This window comes from Pelodiscus sinensis, chromosome 5, assembly GCF_052426305.1.
Source record: "Pelodiscus sinensis isolate ZL-2025 chromosome 5, ASM5242630v1, whole genome shotgun sequence".
Taxonomy (NCBI): Eukaryota; Metazoa; Chordata; order Testudines; family Trionychidae; genus Pelodiscus; species Pelodiscus sinensis.
In genome coordinates this window covers 28,030,614-28,053,359 of record NC_143056.1, presented here as the reverse complement: position 1 = coordinate 28,053,359, position 22,746 = coordinate 28,030,614, and the positions used below count along the sequence as shown (strand labels likewise).

The 22,746-nt window shown below is 43.0% G+C and overlaps 1 protein-coding gene across 6 annotated transcripts in view; it reads right to left on the bottom strand.

Moving 5' to 3' along the window:
• Nucleotides 1-22,746, bottom strand: part of SYNE3 (spectrin repeat containing nuclear envelope family member 3) — an 87,701-nt gene that overhangs the window by 54,099 nt on the left and 10,856 nt on the right. For 4 of the 6 annotated variants that reach the window (XM_075926635.2, XM_075926630.2, XM_075926636.2 and 1 more), the window contains exon 2: nt 3,925-4,082. In XM_075926635.2, coding sequence (XP_075782750.2) covers nt 3,925-4,068 — 144 coding nt within the window. In that variant the 5' untranslated portion in view covers nt 4,069-4,082. Of the gene's footprint in view, nt 1-3,924; nt 4,083-10,743; nt 10,823-22,746 lie in introns of all 6 variants that reach the window. The other 2 variants (XM_075926633.2, XM_075926632.2) reach the window with 1 other exon arrangement.

The following is a 22,746-nucleotide window of genomic DNA, read 5'->3' as shown; positions in this document are numbered from 1 at the left end:
CTCCATCTGGAAAAGGTTGGGAACCGCTGGTCTAGATCATCCCTGAGAGGTGTCTGTCTAGCCTGCTCTTAAATATCTCCAGTGATGGAGATTCCACAACCTCCTTAGACAATTTATTCCAGTGTTTAACCACCCTGAGAAGCAGGAAGTTTTTCCTGATGTCCAACCTAAACCGCCCTTGCTGCAATTTAAGCCCATTGTTTCTTGTCCTATCCTCAGAGGCCAGGGAGAACAATTTTTCTCCCTCCTCCTTATAACACCCTTTTAGACACTTGAAAACTGCTATAACGTCCCTTCTCTTTTCTAAACTAAACAAGCCAAATTCCTTCAGTCTTCCCTTATAGCTCCTGTGTTCTGGACCTTTAATCATTTTTTGTGGGCTCCTTGTCACACTTGTGAAAGGCGTCAGACTTGAAGGGAGGATTTTAGAAGGGTAAAATGCAGCACAGCTGGTGACAGAGCAGACTTTGTGTGAATGCCTCAGATCAGTGCAGACCAACAGCTGTGCCCTGACAGAAGGGAAGACCCTCTGCTGATCTACTTTTAGAGGGATTGTTCTTCCATATTAGCCTATGAGCCTTGCTGGGACCACAGCTTAACAGTTGAAGAGCAAACTTTACACTTGTGGGACAATCCATTTGTGCTCATCCTTCTTGTGTTCCTTGTAACCCTGAAAGGAGCAGCCAGCCCAGAGCTTAGCCAGAAGGGCGAGCCTTTCACAACTGGACAGGCATGGTGGAACACTCAAGTGTCTCAGTACAAAGGCCCAGCATCAGATCTAGGAGAGCTCTGGGAAGGATGCAGTGAAACTACTTTCAAACTACTGCCCCTATAATGATGAATGGTACAGAAGGGGTATATAGGAACAGCCAGTTTTCTCAGTGTAGGAACACTGAATGAAACTGAAAGGCAATGAATTTAAGGGATAAAAGGGGACACTAGTTTTTAAACACAAAAGGCATAATTCATTATCCACAAGATCTGAGGACAAGTGATTAACTGGATTACAGAAAGTATTATTTATGCACATAGGTAATGTGCAGTCACAGTCACAATAAAAGGAGAGCTTTAAACCCACTAATAGGCAGGGTTTGGGAAGAATATTGCCCAACAGATAGATTATTCCCTCAGGGTATGTCTACACTACAGTGTTATTTTGAAATATCTTATTTTGAAATAGTTAATTCAAAATAGCTTATTTCGAAATAACACATCTACACATAAAATGCCTTTCAAAATAGCATTTTGCTATTTTGAAATAGCGCGTCCACGCTGAGTGGACACTGAATTGCATTGAAGGCCGGCCAGAACCAGGTTCAGCAGAGCATCAGGTCAGGGGTTTATTTGTGTAGCTGCTGCCTGAGGCTATATGAGGCTTTTGCTTAAAGGGACCCCCAACACGGGCAGCTGGTTCTCAGCTTTCCCTGCTTGCTTGCCTACCTCCATGAGGGACAGCAATTCATTTGTGTCTCTGTGTGCTCTGGTTGCCCTCACTTGGGACACCACAGCACTCTGCAACATGGAGCCGGAGCTGCCCCTGGGCACTCTGGTGCTTCTCATGGACGTGTTACTGCGAGCCTGGCTGCACTTTCTGCAGGCTGCCATCCAGGAGGTCCATTGGGGGGCTATCAGTATCCAGGAGGCCCTGCATGAGAGCTTCCACCCTGAAGAGTACTAAGAGCCTCCCTAGTCTGCCCCACTGAGGGCTTGTGCTTCGTTCCTCCCCCACATTGTTACATTTACCCTCCCTAACCCCCCTTCCTGATGTCAAATAAAATACACATATTTTCATGAACACAAACTCTCTTTATTTAACAAAACTGGGCGGGGGGGGGGGGGAAGTGAAACTGGTGAGACTGGAGAAAGGAGGTGGGAGAGGGGAGGAAGATGGTGGGAGAGGGGATGGGGAAACCTGGGAGGAGAGAGGTGGAAGGGGGAAGCAAGGGGAAGAAGGGGGAGGGGAAGCTCAGGGCTCAGGGTTGGGGGTCTTGCCGGACCAAACTGATTTTCATGCGAACCTGCTCCTGCATTCGCATGTGGCCTTTGGTGACTAGGCTGGCAGCTATCCTGACATAGATGGCGTGTTCCTCTGTCTAGTGCGGAGATCATAGATGTTGGGGGCATCCCCCCAAACCTAAGTAAGGTCCACCCTGGACCAGGAAGGAGCCCACCTTCTTCAGGTTCTGGCAGGCTCCCGGGAGCCGGCAGACTGCTCCTGCGGAGCGCTGGTTGCCAGTGGCTTGCTGGCTCATGTTTTGGGGCCACTGGGTCAGGGGCAGTGACTGCTGGCTCTGGGTCAGCAGGCTTGGAGCTGGCACAGGCACTGTGGCCAGAGTCAACCCCTTTAAGGGCTCCGGGGAGGGAGGGGTGGCAGAGAAGTGTTCTTGTTTGAGGCTGGAGTGGCCACCAGGGCACCCTGGGAAGGCTGGAGGCTCCCTATTTCAAAATAAGTATCTACACAGCACTTATTTTGAATTCGCTATTTAAAATTTGGCATTATTCCTCGTAGAATGAGGTTTACCAAATTCAAAATAAGTGCTCCACTATTTCAAATGTATTTTGGAAATGCGGTTTGGCTGTGTAGAAGCTAGTAAAGTTAATTCGAAATAACTGTTATTTCGAATTAATTTTGATGTGTAGACATACCCTCACTGTCCATCCCTGGGATTCTAGTACCCTTCTCAATAGCGCCAGATTTTGCCCAGTGTTTCTCAAAACCCAAAATAGTGGTAACCTAACTGTCTCTTGCCAGGCAGTATCAGGAATAAATCAATGGGGGAGCACAGCTCATCCATCTGATAAATAAATTGATATGAACCAGGACTGCTTTAACTTGAAACTGTTTTTAAAAAATTAGATCTGAAATGTGCAAGTGCAAACATACACACACACTGTTGCAGTAAGGCTAGAGCATTTCAAAACAAGTGTATTTACTTACAGTTAAGAAATGGTTTTGAGGAATCAGTGACCAGCCTCCCAATGGGCACTGCCTTCTAGCTAGCTGTTGGGGAGCTTAGCTGTCAAACTGTTGTCCAAAGAAAGCTTCCTCACACTGCTCCAAAGCACATTCTTTCACCTACTCTTTTATAACTAATTTCAAACAAACCACATAACCTACAGTAACACCTTGTGGATCACAATTCTCCTAATTTCCGCAAAACTACTTATTATCTCATATCAAAACATAACAATGTTCTGAGGCACTTAAAACACAGATTGCTTTTCACTCACTCTCTTCCATACTTGTTAACTTTCTGCCCCATCCACCCATTCTGATTAAAAACTGCAAGTATGAAACTGTCTGACCTTGCCTCATAAAGGCCTAAGATTTTTCCTAGCTATGTGATGTTTGGTTTTCAGCTGGCAGTGGCCAAACATACAAAGCTGTTGATTGTGGCATTATCAAATTCTGGGGTAACACTGTCAGAAAGAGTACATAGGATAAGATGGAATAGTGGCCCCATCTGGTAGCAACATTTCCTGTACTGCGTTAGGTGGTTGCAACCCCCAGTCTTGTAACTGCAAGAAGCAACTAAATTTCCACTTTAGCATGCCCAAGTGAGTGAGTGCCGAGGGCAGCAGCTATGATCTCTGTTGGTAAATAAGGATGGCTGCTAGTCTTCCAAATACATGAATGGATGCACCTAATCTCCCAGCAGGCTGCACTCCCTCCCTTCCACATACATATTCTATTCCCTTTTCTTATGGGAGCAATAAGTGGTTTGCAAAAGATGACGCTGGAGAGAATGCTGAAAAGATCCTACTGAAATGGAACCAACCTTACAAATCGTGAGCCTATTTTCAGGCCCTATTCCACCCATGATTATCACCTAATGGCAGCCTGTCCATGACTCCTTGCAGTCTCTGCAGTGCCAATGCTACTGGTGAATGTGTCTCTCAAAAAGAATATCAGTCTTTCCCTACCTCAGTCTCTCTCAGCCTGGCTTCCAAGTCAGACCGAGGTCCTTTGGTGTTGTCATTAATCCGCAATCTTTCCTGGATGGCTTTCATCCAGGCTTCTGCATTCTCCAGGCTCGCATCAAATTCATCCTGGGGCTGCTGAGTCATTGCATTAGAGGAAACTGAAAGGACAAAGAGACAAGGAATTAAAAACAAACAATTATCTTCTCAGGAAAATCTCTCACAGTCTTAAAGAACAAGGAAGACAGGAATATGACTTTATTGATCTCTTTTGATTAACAGAATCAAAATCCCCAATTCACAGTAGTCCTAACTCTCTATGTGAGGCTCAACAGAAGTAGGTATGAAATAAAAGCTCAAAACCAAGAGCTTCTAAAATGAAAGTATACAAGGGAATAAGATGAAGTTGGTGACAGCCTTTTAAGCTTTGTGATTTGGGCTGAAATTCAAAAGGATAAGTTACCACATTTATTTGAAAGCCAAATTAGGTTAATTTGGTGCTTATGTAAAGTACCAGACTGGCCACCCTGGACACTAATGTCCTCTGTACTTTCACAAAAAAAGCATAGCACAGGCAGAGAGACTATAACTCATCCATCAACATGCCTCTCCCTAAGCTCCATTAGAGGTCAGCTTTACAAGGTACCAAGCACCTACCCTGACCTCACTAAGAACTAGAGTGTGCTTAATGTTAAATATGAAATTGTCTCAAAGAAGTTTGCCAGAACAAGGTAAGATGCTCAACAGCTTTCAGTTAATCCACTCTGAAACTTTTAAGGAGGCCAGCAGTCAGCGCAAGCAATGGTGATGGTTTTAGGATACGGACACCATACCTGTATGAAGCAGCTGACACAAATTACTGGTCAGTCATCAGATAAAACCATCTTTCAGTGACTATGCACTTGGGTGGATTGGAACCAAGGACTTACAGATAAAAAAGCTCTGCAAACCAGATCCAAGTGAACAATATAAAGAGACTACAGGTTGGACCTCCCTGGTCTGGCACCCTCAGGACCTGACTGGTCACAAATGAGGGATTTTTCCAGACCAAGGGGGGGAGGGCCATTTCAGGGACCCCCCCCATGACACCCCTCTCCCTGCTTCCTGTCTCTCCCTGCAGCCCACCTAAGCCACATGCCAGCTCCCAGCCCCTTCCCAACCGAGTGCTGGCTCCTGGTGCTCTCCCGCAGCCCTGCTGAGCTGCATGCCCCCTCCAACAGGCCAGCTGAGCCGCACACTAGCTCTCTGCCCCCCCTTTGCAGCCCAGCTGAGCCACCAACCGGCTCCTGGGCCCCCACCCCTCTGCAGCATGCCGGGATTCTCTGGTCCTGGAACTTCCAAGGTGATGCCAGACCACGGATGTTGCCGGATCAGAGAATCCCGGATTTTAGAGGTACATCCTGTATTGGAGTTCACTGGGCTTTGGATCAAGCTATACACCCACTGCCAATGTCTGCCAGTCAATTTTTCCTTAATGAAAATGCCACACCTTTTTGTGAATGTCTTTCTTTAAGGGGCCAGAGACAGTTACTGAAACCTCATTTTTGCCACTGTTACTCTGACCAAGTAGTACTTTTCTCCGGAAGCGTTCCTGTTGATTTCCAAAGGGCAGCCCATGCACTCTGGTACAGGATGAACCTCTGTAAGCCGGGACTCCCTGGTCTGGGAACATCCATGATCCGGCAGGTCCATGGATGTTTGAGGACCAGAGTCGTGGTGGAGGGCGGGTGGCTGGGTTCTCTGAAGCTGGGCTGCCTGGCTCCCCACAGCTGGGCTACCAGGCACAACCCACCTGGGCTCCCCCGGAGGGGTCAGGAGCCCTGCATACCAAAGTGGAGCTGTCCCGGAGGGGCCAAGAGCCCAGTGTGCAGGGAGCTGGGCTGACCAGCATAGCAGGGAAGGGGGTGGGAGGACCAGCAGGGCAGCGAGGCAGGTGGCACAGGGGAGCCAGCCAGGAGGCTGGCAGCCAGTCCAGGGCTAGGGGACCGGTAGCAGGAGGGCCCGATATGACCTCCCCTGGTCTGGCAAAATCCCTTATCCAGGACTGATCAGGTCCCGAGGGTTCAGGAGGACCAGGAAGGTTCAACCTCTACTATGCAACATGAGCAAGGGGAAGCAAAGTATGGCCCTTGGGGAATCCAGCCCAGGGTTACTGATAACATCTTAACATTGGAAGTCATCCTGAGCATTACCACTGGGGGAGGAGGGCAAGTGACCTGTGTATGTCCCCACCCACTACTTCTCTCTACCTCCCAGCTTTTCACTATCCTGTTGTGGTCCTCAAGGTGTGGTGGGAGGGCATGGACATTCTCACACACTTCACAGCTGCAGGATCACCTGATTCAGGGGCCAAATGCGCTTTCCTCTGTGTCCATGGAAGGAGCTTATGATGAAGGGAGGCTTCATCCTAGGCAAGAGAGCACTACTGCTACTAGCCTCCACAGAGGGTTCTCTTGGTGGAGGGCACAGGCCAGGGCTTCGTAAGAGCCCACAATGGCAAAGGCTGCCAGAGGAGATACTGACTTATTCAATTTCCAAGCCAGCCCGAACCCCATACATACTTGGTAGTTGTGGCAGCTAGGTCCACAATGAAACAGAGGACGTGGGCGAGTTGGGCTGCTACACTCTCATGCCTACTGGGCCTTGTTTGATATGCTTACCTAGCTAGCAGACAAGGTTCACATAAGGACGGGGTGTACCGCTGCTCAGTGGAGGTGGCGGAAGGGTTGTGCGTGGGAAGGATTTGGCTTGCCTAGCAAGCCTCTAGGAAAGGAAATGGGTAGTCCTAGGTTGCACAAACCCTCCTATGATAGAATCAGAGTGAACTCATTCTCAAGGTGCAGGCCAAATGAGAAACCTGGCTTGGAGAATCAAACCTAATTTTCATAGAAACGGTTTAAGAAATATTAGGCAGCAACGCTGAGCAACAAATGGTCCTATCTCACCAATGTTCTGCAAGCTATCCAAAGCACCTGGACACACATGAAGGAGGACATTTGGGCTCCAGTGATGACGGAGACACTCTCATGTTGCTCTGTATAGCTTAGTTGAGGGAAGAGCCAGAGGCACAGTTCTATAGACACTTTGGTTTGGTGAGGCTGGAATAGCCCCCCATCTGAGACCTAGAGACGTGACTTTTGGAACAATTTTTATATAAAGATTCTAATTTATTTGTGTATTAATTTATAAAATACATTGACTATTGAGAAACCTGCAACAGCATATGTGAGTAATAATTAATCATAAGGAATCAAGGTGTTACTAACAAGTGCTGAACAAAGCAGTCACGCCTGGAAGGATAGTAAAGGCAAAGGAGAGGAGAATATTCCAAGGCACTGAGAGCCAGACAGTCTATCTGGCTAACACAGGCCAGCTCCTCAAATGTATCCAGGGGTTATAAAAGCATTGACAGCTGAGTTTGAGCATTATGGTAAGTGCACAATCTTAGAGCGGTGTCAAAACTAGATTCATTTAGATGATCCACTTTTCCCATTCCTACTTTGCCCCTCCCCACAGCTCTGAGCTCATCACTTCCCCCGCCCCCAAAACCAGTTTATGGCATCCAGTTTAACTATCTTTCAAATAGTTTTAACAGCCCTTATCGGTTATTGTGAGGTTTAATTAATTAGTATTTTTAAAGCACTACTGAGATCCTTCAAAGTTACTCTTCAAATGCAGTGTATTTTTGGCAATATTATCATTATGTTTCCCAATGCACATTCTTTCTCCTTGCAAAGCCATTCTGCTTTTTCTAACAACACATTTTTCGCAATCAATCCTTTTCTTAAACATACTTTTAAAGCAAACATTTAGAGTGCACTCACTTTTAAATGGTTCAGTATGTCTTGAATTCCTGTGTTCATGTACTGCTTGACTCACTTCCAGAACCAAGCTCTTTAACAAATAAAAAATTGGAGGAAAGAAAAGTGTTCCAGGAAATTTAAATCACTTGCCATTAAGGACAGTATTTTCCAATTATTGAAATACTTCAAGCTTTTTATAACTCTTTCCATTTGGAAAAGATCAGGGTTCTGGATTTGCACATGCAAAATGTTTTTAAAACAGAGCAGTGTGTCAAATTTTATACAAATGCACGAGGGTGGAAGTGACTGTGGTTCTGGGAATTGTTTTGTACTTGGGTTCTGGGGGCAATTTAATTGCTGCTCAGATGCCCTGGATATTGTTAGAAGAAAAAGAGAAAGAAAGAGAGAGAGACACAGAGTGTGTTAGTTGTATAGGAGCACAAGTATTTCGAAGTGGAGATGGAATTAGCATATACTACTGTGGAAGCAAAGCTTCAATCCCCATAATTCCAAATCTGAGAGTTTTTGGCATGCTAGTAAATTTACAGCTCCAAATCATGGTACTATTAGCACATACAGTTCTAGATAAAGGGACTAGATTACTTCAGTGGGACTCACACTCACAGCAAAACTAAACTTGGTTCAGTTTGAGTAGATGGAAACCTCTTGAGATTATAGTCATCATTAGTTGTATTGCAAGCAATCTGTTTAACCATTTGTTGGGTTTCAAGACATTAACACTTGAACATATCTCAAGACAGTTTTTTTCCTGTATAATTTGTGATGAATGTTTATGACCATCAAGAATTGTTTGTCCAAAGTAAGGTACTTAAGAATAAACATTCCAGATGTTCTTGGAAGAATCACTTCTATTTCCTGTTTGAAGTTAATAACTATAGCCAAGTGATTGTCATACAGGTGGCAGGGTGTAGATCATTGACTTGCAAAACAGCCATTTCCTTTCCTCTCCACAACAATATCCACTCACAAGGGTAACCCACAGCTACTTTACAAGCCCAACTGCCACCTACTGAGTGCCACTGAATATCAAAATGATAACAGTTTGTTGGATCTGTTCACCAATTCATAGTGAAGCTAATTCTTTCCAGCACACAGAAAGGTCAATGCTAGAAAATACGGTCATCTTAACTACATTGGCCAAGGGTTTGAAAAAGCCACACCTTGAGCAACAAAGTTAAGTTAACCAAAGCCTTCATGTGTAGACAGTGCTAGGTCAATGGAAGAATTGTTCAATTAACGTAGTAACTGCCTCTCACGATAGAGGTTTATCTAACTGATGGGAGTATCCCTCCTGTCATCATAGAGAGCGGCTATACTCAAGTACTGCAGCTGTGCTGCTGTCATGTTTTAAAAGTAGACACGTCCCTAAACTCCACTGGGAATAAAATATATATTTAATTAATAAAACTGGTACGTTTCACTTGGAAAAGAAATGACAAAGGTGGGTGACACGACAGAGGTCTATAAAATCATTACTAGCATGGAGAAAGTAGATAAAGGAAGTGTTATTTACTCATCCTCATAACACAAAAACTAGGGAGTCACCAGATGAAATAAATAGGCATCAATTTAAAAACAAACAAACAGAAGTATTTCTTCACACAATACACATTCAGTTTGTGCAACTCTTTGCCAGAGGATGCTATTAGCCAGGATGGGCAGGGGTGGTGTCTCTGTTTTGCCGGAAGCTGGGAATAAGCGACAGGGGATGGATCACTTGATGATGACTTGTTCTGTTCATTCCCTCTGGGGCATCTAGCACTGGCCACTATTAAAAGACAGGATACTGGGCTAGATGGACCTTTGCTCTGAAACAGTATACCCATTCTTATACACATTCCCTCACTTTATAAACCTACTTTTACACTCCCATAATTGCCAGTTATAAGAAGACGTTGGCAGAAGTAAGGACCAATAATTCTCCTCTGAAAGGAAGCTGGACTTGTAAGTAAATCAGAGCTGAGTTCTGGGGTTACTCCTCTTTTCACTTGCGGGGTGACAACCAGCAGAACTAGATTGAAGTTTCTAAAAATTTGACATTTTAAATCTTCAAAATTTCAAAGTTTTTAATTTTGAGGGGGAAAAAGATGCTTTTCCTTTTAATTGCAAAATCTCCCACTCCCCTTTATTCTGCCACGTCACTCTAGCAGACATTATCCTGCTGTAATTCAACCAGATCAGTAAAATGCCTGGGTAATTAAGGGCACTTTTAATTTGATTTATGACCAGTGAAACACTCTATAATATTTTTCTTATTTATATGTCCCCATCATCATAGGATCCAAGTCCCTCATATCTCTAATGTAATTAATTTCACAACATCCTTGAGAGGCAAGGCAGTACTATCATCTCCATTCAACAAATGGTGAATTTATTGTAATATCTTCAGAAGGGTAGCCAAGTTAGACTGTAACTGGAAAAACTTAAAAAACAACAAATAATCTAGCAGCACCTTAAAGACAAACAAAACATGTAGATGGTATCGTGAGCTTTCGTGGGCACAACCCACTTCTTCAGATGGACTCATTCATCTGAAGAAGTGGGTTGTGTCCACGAAAGTTCATGATACCATCTACGTGTTTTGGTATAATATGTACTACAAACAGCCGCTAGGGGGAGCAGGCAGATAGTCAAATAACAAATCATTTGGCTATTCCAGTGGTGGTGGGTGCATTACTGAAAACTGCTGGAAGTGTGGGTCTGTGGAACTATTGCAAAATTATATACTTGTTGCCTGAATAAACAGACAGTTAACACTCAAAGAAGCTGGAATGCATATAACTTACGACACAACAGTAGGGGGCACAGAAAGGCAAGGTGGCTTGCCCAAGTCACGCAAGAAGTCTATCTATAGCAGGGCAGGGAGTTGACTACAGATCTCCTAAGTCCTAGACTAGTGCTCTCATCCCTGAACCATCCTTTCTCTAACAGGCTAGTAGGGAATCCTCAGAACTAAGTGAATCTTCTCCTTCTGCAGTTGCCAGTAAAAGTAGCCTACCTTCAACCTTCAGATTGTGAACTTGGTACCCCTCCTGGTGAAACAGTCCAGACTAGATTTCCAATTTCTGCTCAGCTCCCTAAATAAGAGGGACACCATCAGTCAGCCAGAGGAAAAGCATGGCAAGCCAAGAATACAAGAATCACAGCCCTGTGGCTGGGATTTATATAATTAATTAAAATCTCACCTGTCTGCTAAAGATTGGGGTGCTGACAATGCATGGTACTGACAATATTGATCAATAATGTTCTATAGTGAGTAGGTCTTAGCTGGGACAAACTTCAGGAACAATTTTTAGTAAATAATGTATTGATAAATTTCACCCCTTTCGATGGTCACACCTTGCACGGGACCAATCTATGATTTTCTCACATATATTTTTTTATTCAAAATTATTTTGCCAAATAAATTCTGCAATTTATTCTTGCTTGGCAGATTACTCTAACAGTTCATTGGGATCACCCAATACTCCAGGTGTACTGGATAGTTTTAATTAGACCCAAAGGTAAATATAGTAATCATGGTTTCTGCCCTGCCTCAATGAGAATAACTTTTACAATTAATTTATTACTATTTATTATTTGTATTACAGTAAGAACTAGCACTCCAGGATCCTACTGTGCTAAGCACTGTACAAACAGAACAAATTACACAGCATCCAACAATGAGCCTGGATGCTTTAGGGAAGAAGCACAATAAAATCCCTGCATTGAGGAGCCTACAGTTTAAGTGCCAGATCAGGTGGAACAAAGCAGCAAATCAAAGCTTGTTTAAGTATTAGAAATGTGAACCTATAACCATATAAATGGTTAATCTATAATCCAGGGTTTATGGGTTAACGTTCACAGGTATGGTAGCCAGCTGAACGTGGGCGGTACCCAGCTCTCCTCCAGCGGGCTGCAGGTGCATGTAACTGCTTGCACAATTACTTGCATTTTAACATCCCTAATGAGCAATGGGAATGAGAAATGATGGAGAGTGGAAGGGGCAACAAGGCTTACACAGACACAGATTACTTTGAATGTGTCCCGAGGATTCTAATATACACCTCACCGCTCGTCTTCCTCATTTGGAGTAGGGATATAAAATCTCATTTAATCAGTTAACCAGTTAAACATTTTATTTAACCAGTTAACCGCTTAAATGGGGGTGAAGGCCCGCTCGTGGCATGATAGGCTGTACTGGATGGAGTGCTCCCACTTGTGGTGCAGGCTGCTCTGGCCAGGCTGGGCCCACCGCAGGTAGGGGCTGCTTTGGCTGGACTGGAGCACTACCGCCCTCTAGCCTGCTGGTTAACTAACCGGTAAGCACCACCTGGTAAAGATGATGCTTACCAGTTAACCATTCACCTTCCTAATTTGGAGCCAGAACCACTCATCAGTAAAAGGAGCCAGACATTTTACAATCTAGAAATATATCTGAGGCCACCAAATTTAGATCCTTTTCAGACCAAAATGTTCTCAAAGTCTGAGTGTTTAGAACTGGGGGGTGGAGGAGGAGGGGGTTTGCTTCAGACACATCTTTGAAAAGAATTGAGTTTGAAATGTAGATGCTAAATGCTTCAATCGGACTGGTGATGGGGAACAGTTAGCACACAACTCTGAAATCAATGACCCTTGTAGGTAACCCTCAAGTACATATTTACAAATACTAAATGAATGTTCAGAACTTATATGCCAGACTTGATCCTTAATAGGATACCAATGCCCTTCTCCCCCCCCCCCCCGCCAAAAAAAAAAAAAAAGGAGAAAAAGGTATTTGTCTCCATTTTTGCAAATCTTAAAACACCCCTTATCTTCATGGAAATGAAACAGGCAAAAATTGCTATTGTTATATTTTTAATTATTTTCACATTAAAATTAAAAATAGGTCTCTGGGAATGGCTGTCCCATGGAAAAGGGAGTTTGCAAACACAGCCCTATTCTAAACACTGCATTCAATGCTTAAAATAATCATGTGATCTCTAGAGGATCAAAGCTCATGATAATAAATATGTGAACATGCTTTTATTTATACCACACAGTGACGGTTTCTTATGAATAGCCTATAATTGCTCCAGGGCCTAAAACGTTGGAACCCTTAAAAAAGCATGCTTTAAAGTAAGTAAATTTGCATCTACATAATCTAATCATTCGGACATTATTCATAACAATATCTGTGTCGAGCTGATGCCAGGGCTGTCTGTGGCAAAAGTGGCATCGATTTGTGTTCAAACAAATCTAGAGTTAGCTAAAGCTTGCAGACATCCCAGATCTTGTATATTATTGAAGCTGACAAGCAACCTTATCCACAAGCTCTCTCTTCAGAAACTGAATAGCCCACTGCAAACTGTAAATTGCATCTAAATTGATTTTGAACAGTTAAGAACATTTCTGGAATTGAGTAAAACAGGCTCTCTTCCGGTGACTCATTTTTGCCTGAACTCTAGCAGTTTCCATAGCTTAGTCACCCTCCCACCATGCCTATATGCCAGGCACTGTGGGTCAGTAACAAAGCGAGCATATGCTTTCAATCCCAAAGACTATTCCCATTAGCCACTGGAGTTTGCTTTTATGCTCAGTTCTGCTAACAGATTGTAACCTCAACAACACAATGTTCTGTTACTATGTAATCGGATACTTTTACAACCAGTGAATATGTTCTATATAACCGAAACAACATTATCTTTTTCAGTAGAGCATTGACTAGGATTGTAAACCTAACCAATCCTGGTCCCACTGAAGACACTGATTTGACTTCAAGTGGGTGCAAGATTGGGCCTAAAGTTCTGTGTCAACAGTTTCTTTCCATCGAAAATGTTCTGGGGGCTCTTTGGAGCTGGAGCTGTGATTACAGATTGCTGCTGCACCATGAAAGTGAAGCTAGCATTTAACACTTCCTACTCCACTATAATTCAGCTTTGCTAACCTTTTGAAAATGTAATAATTTATATATTAATAACTATACCTAGCATTTTCAGTCACGGCATCTAAATGAGTTACATCAGTGATGAAAAACCTGCAACCCACATGTTGCCTATCAGGATTCTTTTATGTGTGGCCCACAACCAGGAGATATTTTGTTTACTGTTGCTTACATGCCGAGTTGCCAGATTCTGCGGGTTTCCATCTGTTATGTTTTATTCCTACTGGTATTACTAAAGTGACACACACAGAAAGCAAAGGCACGTGAAGTGCATGCTGACTGCACACAACATTGACTATGTCAGCTATGCGCGCCTTCTGCATCCCATCACAGTGCTGCTCTAGTTGAATTTACTCACCCCACAAATTCTAGGAACATAAGTGCTTTTAATAAAACTAACCTATCCCAGGAGACTGTCTTGGATACAACAATCTCGAGACCCATTTTGATGACGGAGGGCCATTCATGTAGCTCACTCGCTAGCTTAGGTCATCCATTGTTAAGTTAGATGCTTAAATCCCATTGAATTTCAATGAGCATTGGGGCCCAGATTCTAATATTTAGGTGCCTTAACTCCCACTGAAATCGAAGATGACGTTAATGGGAATTAATATGTTTGAGGATTTGGGCCTATGTGCCTAATTTTCTTAGGTTCCTTTGAAAATCCCATGATAAATATCAGATCCTCAGCAGGTCCATTGAAGTTACCAGCTGAGGGGAGATGAGAGAGAGATATATATATATATATATATATATATATATATATATATATATATATATATATATATATATATATATACACACTCAAAAACAATTTAGGTTGCTGAGTGATGATAATATTCACAAATCTCAAGCCCTTAAAAGGACATGGAGAATATCACAGATTTTATATATGTGTGTGTGTGCGCGCACACGCACACACAACATAAATCATTTTTTCTTTATTACAGTAGTGCATATTCCACCACAACATGACAATCTGAAATACACTAACAATGTTAACAAATCTAATTAGAAAGAAAGTTGTAAGGTTTTCCTGCATCTCATCTGCATATGGGTCAGTAAAAGATGTTGCTCTGAGATCTGGCTTTGATCTAACTGGTCCTGAATTTTGCAGACACAAATTCATCTCTTGGTTCTTTGGTTCTGTCCACCTGGGATTATAATAAACTTGTAACTTGAAGGTCAGACACATAGCAAATTTAAGGAAAATTATCCACAGCTTCCAGGAGTTCCAATCTGGCCAGGATTGTCCTAGGTTTAAAACTCAGTCACAACTACTATCCTAAGTCTATAGTGTTGCTGTGTCATGTCTTCCTGAACTGCAGCCTCATCTGGCTGTTCAGCAGCAATAAGTTGTTAGAATCATAGAGCTGTAAGAGATCTCAGAAGGTCATCAAGTCCAGCCCCCTGCTCTAGGCAGGACCAATCCCAACTAAATCAACCCAGCCAGGGCTTTGTCAAGCCGAGACTTAAACACCTCTAGGGATGGAGACTCCACTACTTCCCTAGGTAACCCATTCCAGTGCTTCACTACACTCCTAGTGAAATAGTTTTTCCTAATATCCAACCTGGACCTCTCCCACCACAAATAGAGACCATTGTTCCTTGTTCTGCCATCTGTCACTACTGAGAACAGCCTTTCTGCATCCTCTTTGGAACCTTCCTTCAGGAAGTTGAAGGCTGCTATCAAATCCCCCCTCACTCTTCACTTCTCCAGACTAAACAGACCCAAGTCCCTCAGCCTCTCCTCATAGGTCATATGCTTCAGCCCCCCAATCATTTTGGTTGCCCACCGCTGGACCCTCTCCAATGCGTCCACATCCTTTTTGTAGTGGGGGAGGGGGGCCCAGAACTGGACACAATACTCCAGATGTGGCCTCACCAAAGCCAAATAAAGGGGAATAATGACATCTCTGGATCTGCTGGCAATGCTCCTCTTAATGCAACCTAATATGCCATTAGCATTCTTGGCTACAAGGGCACACTGTTGACTCATATCCAGCTTCTCATCCACTGTAACCCCCAGGTCCTTTTCTTCAGAATTTCTATTTAACTGGTTGGTCCCCAGCTTGTAACTATACTTGGGATTCTTCCATCCCAAGTGAAGGACTCTGCACTTGTCCTTGTTGAACCTCATCAGATTTCTTAATGGCCCAATCTTCCAATTTGTCTAAGTCACTCTGGACCCTATCTCTGCCCTCAAGCGTATCTACCTCTCCCCCTAGTTTAGTGTCATCTGCAAACTTGCTGAGGGTGCAATCCACCCCCTCATCCAGGTCATTAATAAAGATATTGAACAAAACCAGTCCTAGAACTGAACCTTAGGGCACTCCGCTAGAAACCGACCGCCATCCTGACATCGAGCCGTTGATCACTACCCGCTGGGCCCGGCCTTCCTAGACATCTTTCTATCCATCTTACCATCCATTTATCCAATCCACATTCCCTTAACTTGCTGGCAAAAATATTGTGGGAGACCATATCAAAAGCCTTGCTTCTCATCTGCAATCTCAGCCCCGCTACTGGTGGCTATCACCAACTCATGAATATTGTTAATGACTCTCTTTGCGTCTCATGCTAGCATCAAGTGGTAAAAATAGAAGAATCATGCGGATAACAAAAAAAAATCCTACAATAATTTCTGACTGAATCCTGTGGATTCTGGAAAAATTGCAGAGAAAATTCAGTTTTGATTTCACCAACATCCCCACTGGTATTCAGTGCCCCAACAGCAATTTATTCCAACTTCTTAGGAGTTTTGATATTAATGCAGTATGGTAAAATAAACTAGGACACCTGAGTAAGAAGAAAACAATATGGGTTCCTCTTCAGTCATGACAGTGAGAGAACAGGATTTCCCCTTACTAAATGAGCATGGATTGGATGGGAGACAAGAAGAGAGACTAGAGACCAATATGACCAAACTAAGGACAGCACAGAGCATGCCATCACTGTTTAAAAGGTGAATAAGATTTAAATAGAGATAATCCCCCAAGTAACTCTCTAGGGTTCAGGTAATCAACTAACTCGCTGATTAACTCCTATGTGGATTGATGTTTGAAATTATTATGTCTGACAGACTTTTGTAGAACAGGAATTAGCATAGAATACCCTGTACTAAAGAAAAGACAGGAGTATGCAGCACTTAAAGATTAACAAGATGGTTTATTAGGTGATGAGCTTTTGTGGGCCAGACCCACTTCCTCAGATCAATATGTGGAAGAAAATTGGTACAATCATATATACTAAAGTGATACAATCAAAAAAAAGTGAACACATAAAAATGACGAATCAGGTTTAAGAACAGAGGAGGGATGAAGGGGGAAGGTTAGTGTCTGTGAGGTAATGACGTTAGGGGTGATAATTGGGGAAGCTATCTTTGTAATGGGTGAAATAATTAGCATCTTTGTTAAGACCCGTACGCAAAGTGTCAAATTTAAGCATGAATTTGACACAGTAAGAAGTAATAGTGCAATAGCTTAGCCTGGGTACATATTAGAGCTGAGATTTCAGAAATCATTGATACAATCTTGGACACAGACAACATTTTTGCCTGTCTTAAGTATTTTTCTGTTTTTTCTGCATGTTCCTAGCAGTAGATTTTTCTTTCCTGTATTGCTGAGAAGAATCTGATTGACTTATATGCTAACTGTACCTCAATTACAGCTCTACAATCCCAGGAAGAGAGGGCAGAATTTAACCAGCTTCTTCAGTTAATGCCAGTGCTATTGCTGTTTAGCCAGGGAACTCCCAAACGGAAGCTGTGTTTCATCCATCACCCTTTTCTGATAATCACACTCATTAGGCGTTGTCTGTCTCCTGACTTCCTGGAGCCTTCGGAAAATAAAATGCAGTATTTTCCCAACTCAGTTTGGATCTCTTGAGCCATTGTTACTATAGGGCTCATTAGGGAGTCAAATCTGCTGGATACGGCCACTGCTACAGAGGTTGTAATTTACACTTCTACCATTAACATGCTGAATCCAGTTTATATGCTTCAAGGCACAGCCAGAATGCACTCTCATTCACATCAATGTAAATGCAGAGTGACTCCACTAAAGTAATCTCTGTGGATTTAGACTAGTGTAAACGAAAGCAGAACCTGGCCCATGCCATCTTAATCTTCACTCTACTAGATAAGCGACGAGGAGTCCTGTGGCACCTTATAGACTAACACTATAAGGTGCCACAGGACTCCTCGTCGCTTTTGCAGATTCAGACTAACACGGCTACCCCTCTGACTCTACTAGATAAGATTTCTAGGGTTAAGATGAATGTGAAGAAGAAATAATGACGGGAAAGGTCTGATTCTCTCCTCTCATCAGTTTTTACACCCATGTACGTCCATTGACTTCAGGGGAGATACTCCCGGTTCACATCAATGGAAAATTAGGGCCAGGAAAGGTAAAAGAACTCAGGGAGAAAAGAAGAACACTCTGTAAAGACTCAAAAGCTGAACAGAAAAAGAAAGCTGGAGCAGAAACAGTGTATTAATTTAGCCCTTAGAAAAGCCCCTCTAAGACTGTTAGCTAACGAAACAGATAAAGAACTAAACAGGAAACTAAAGGACCAAAATCTCCTCTAGCTACAACTGTGCAATCCTATTGTAGGCCATTTAGAGTTTAGGTCAGCACAGAATTTGGCCACAACTGGAAAAAAACAAACCAGATACAAGAAGGCTGGACATCAAAGAGAAGCCCCACAGAAGTTTATTGCTTTCCTCTATTCCAAAGAGGAAAATGATCTATCTGGTATTTTGAAAATGAATTAAGATCCCCCTTACTATCAAGACAATGACACAACAGAAGCTCTGTTAGTACAGGGCTCTATGGAAATTGAAATGGATAAAACTTTCTTGGTGTTCTGGATCAGGTCCATCTATCCAAAAAGAAACCAGCTGCAGATTTCTGGACTGTCAAGCTGCCTTAGGGCAGAGGTCAGAATGTTCATAAGTAAGCCTCCTCACACTGCTGCTCCCTATTCTATGTCCTGTCTGCTCCCCCCACTGTGAGTAGATTCACAGTGGCTGTGGGATTTACTACAGCCCTATGGCATCTGGGCTAAGAATGTACTCCCACGGATGGAAACAAGCTTGGGCAGCCATAAGGCTGAAATCCACATTTACCTAGATGGTAATCACTTTATGACATGGCCTATCTTTTTGTCCTGTGTTTGCACAGCGACTCCTAGCATGATGTCCAGGACTAGGTCTCCTGGGCAATATGATGATAAAAATAACCACCACCAACATTGTGCAGCTGCTTATACAGAGGAGTTACTTCTTCATAATAAGGAGCAGACACTATGGATGACTAGCCTAGAAGGCTCCCGGAGCTCAGCAGCCACTAAGGCAAGGAAATTGGCAGAATTCTGCCAATTCCCCAAAAACTTTCAGTGAGTGAGTGGAGACATATAATATATGTTATATATTTTAATAAATCCAAAATTACCATTTATGAGCACAATTCTCTGAGTCTCAAAGCTGATCAAAAATGTATACAGATATTTCATAATGATGCTATTTTTTCTGCAGGTTCCCCCAATGCCTGACTTCTCAGTTAATAAAATTCCAATCATTCTGGTTTGACAGAAGCTGTTTTTAGGGCTTAGTTACTTCAAAAGATTGTTGAAACAGAGGGTTTTTTTTCCTGGCTAGCACTTTCAACCATCAAGGTTGCAGCTGTGGGAAAAGCCCCAAGTGTAAATGGTAACTTTTAAAATGAGACCATCCTGTATTCAAATGTAAATTCAATTATTCCTATAAATAAAACTGGATAGATGTTTTCAAATTAGCGACACTGCAAAGGAAATACATGTCATTAAACACCGAAGCCAACAGAGTTATTTAAAGGATTATTTTGGTTCACTGTTTAAAACTACTGTACTTAAATGATGCCCTGGGCAGTCTGGCTTAGTTGCAAGGTAATAATCTGCAATTCTGCATTATTAAATGGATTTTTCACAGTAAGTGGTCTATCAGGGACAAAGGTCTCATGTTACTTGACCTTCAGTACTTACTTGGACAGGGTTGATGCGTTCCAAAGACGGTTTAGTCAAGTTCTCTTGGACCATAAGGTGGCTGTAACACATCAGGGCCACAAGAATTGTAGGGTGCTAAGCAGGATACATTTTCTTCAGAGTGCTGACAAAGAACTGGAAACCTTTTGCAAGGGATGGAATACAGCAGCCTTTTGACCATCAAAATGGCTGTTTCCCCGCACAAAAGTGTGGCTTAAAGGACCATTCAGCAATATCTAAGGTGTAGGGCCACTAGCAACAATACCTCTGTTGAGTCCCAGACACCACAGTGATGAGTATGGTGTAAATGCCAATCAATAAATTGATGTCAAAGAAATGTTTCCTATTATGTCAAAGGAATCTACCATCAGTATTACTGGGCGAGGGAAGAGCATTACTCGAGCACTAAACTACAAATCAAATATCCAACAGCAAGCAGCCAGTTTTAAAGTCATAATATCCCTGTTTAAAACTGGGATTGCTGAATTTAGCAATTTACTTATTTATATTTAATCATTCTGCTATTAATTACTATTACTACTACTGCTGCAGCAAAGTTCCCCATTTGGCATCAGGGCACCACTATGCCATGCGCTGCACAAAGAACACAAAGACAGTCTTTGGCTTAGGAAAGCTCATAAAATCTAGGATTCTCACAATACACAGCAGGTGACTAAACAGACAATTAGGCTATGTCTACACTCGCGGCTTCTTGCGCGAGTAATACGCAAATGAGGCTAAGCGTGGAATATCGCCAAGCGGCATTGCGCAAGAGGGGTTTTTCTTGAGCAAGAAGGGGCAGTGTAGACGCTCCTTCTTGCGCAAGAGCCTCTTCTGAAAAAAATGGTGGCTCATTAGGTATGCAAATGAGGCTCGGTAATATTCCACGCTTAGCCTCATTTGCATATTACTCGTGCAAGAAGCCGCGAGTGTAGACATAGCCCTAGAGTAAGAAGACAAGGCAATACTAAAGGAAAAGGTGTTCATGACATCTCCTCTGCCACAGGTGACCACAGACAAAATCAACACCTGATGGAAAGGAAAATTTTAAGGAGGGATTTAAAAGAGAAGATAGTAGCTTTGCAAATTGGGATGGCCAGGATACGCTTAGGAAAAGTAAACCAGAGGGTTGCCAATGTTACATTTGAGGTATGTGGCGTTAGTCCTTAAGGTTGCAGGTTCAATCCCTCCAGCTGACAACCAGGGTCCATCAGCCTTACACTAGACATCAGTGATTTTAGAACTCTGTGTTGAGCAAACAATTAGCCTTTGTTAACAGGCACTCTCTTTCCCTTACCCTCATTCTCTTTTCCCTCTTGTGCTTCATCTCACTAACCACAAACTTGTTAATTTTAGTCTTAAATTAGATTATATGCTTCCCAGGACAGGGATCACACCTTTTATACTTTTCCCATTGCCTATCATCACAATGAAGCCCCATCCTGCTTTTCTAGAACATTATGACACTAGCCTAATTGCAAGAAAAAAATCATTTTCAAGGAGTAGATTGACTTGGGCACTTTGCCTTCAATCTTCAAGCCTTTGGAGAAGCAAGCTTCCCAGGTTTGCTAGCCAGATTTACAAGTCCCTTTGGTGACCCCAGGAAAAGGAGTTAATTTTGCACTGAAAGTATCTTTTAAAATGTCTCTTTAGGGGACTATGTGGCTGTTCTAAAGCACAATAGAATTTAAAGCTTTGATGGTAAATCCACATCTATTTCTTTTATTCTGGAGCAAGTAAGGCTGAGGATCTTATCTACACAACAACACCCTACGTCACCTGTGAAGCACCCTTTGTGCCCCTGGACACAAAAATTAAGAGTTCTCTCCACTTCTCACCAAAGATGTTAAATTTCGATTAATCAGCTAATTGAGTAGTCGATAGGATTTCCATCAGCTACTTGATTAGTTGATAAGGGGGGCACTCCCTATCCCACTGCGCCTCTTCCTTTGAAATGTACAAGAGCCATCCGCAGCTCCTGTACATTTCAAAGGGAGAGAGGTAGTGGGAAACGCGCCAGCAGGTTCTCCTCTGTGCCTCTTCCTTTGAAATGCACAAGAGCTGGAGGTGGCTCTTATACATTTCAAAGGGAGAGGAGCAGCAGTCAGGACAGGTGCGAGCAGAATTGTTTCAATCTCCGCTCATGCCATTCCCCCACTGTCCTCTGCTTTCCCTGTCCCCCACAGAGACAGTGCTAGGGGATGCTGGCTGGTGCTTTCCCCCCCAGCACTGGCTCGTGCTTTCCCCCTTGCTGCCTCTATCAGAGAGAGCAGCAAGGGGGACAGGGGAAGCAACTAGCCGAATTCCTACTCAATTACCCGATAAGCATTTGCTTACACCCCCTACCTCTCACCTTGAAGTATGGGGTGAAATCCTGGCTCCACTGAAATCAACAGAAGTTTGGCCACTGACTTCCATAAGGCCATGATATCACACATGATTTTTACTGGCTTACACGTCAACTACTGCAGTTCTCCCTGGGTTCTTTCCTTCTGAGCAGGAAGATTGAAAGTAAGAATAAATAGATACATTTACTGAGCCAGCCTGATATGCTACATATTTTACATACAACCCAAATGCCAAAACCTTTGCATTTACTACCTGAACTACAGAAGTCTGTAGTGACTTATATAAGAAACATCATTTACATTTGTTAAGAGCTGCTGTCTACCAGAAATATAACCATCTACCGCATCCTTACAGAGACTGAAGTGCAGCCATGCAATGAGAATGTTTGCATTAAGACAGGTCAGTCACAACAATCACAGAGAATTTATTGCTGAGGGAAGACAATGACATCTTAGAGGTTTTTTTCTTCTGTTCATCCACAGAATATGCACAGCATGTGTACATTTCCTCACGCTGCCCTGCCATTAGTTTGTATTGAAAGGATAAAAGCAGGCCCATATGCAGGAATTTGGGGGGGAGAACGAGGGGTGCTTCATTTTTTTTTTTAAATGTGGACCCAAGGGTGTTAATACACCTGCCGTGGTCTCTCAAGTAAGTGGGGAAATCAGTCCCAGCCTTTCCCCCTGCTGACCAAACCATGGGGGAGGGAGGCTCAGGCAGCTCCTGCCT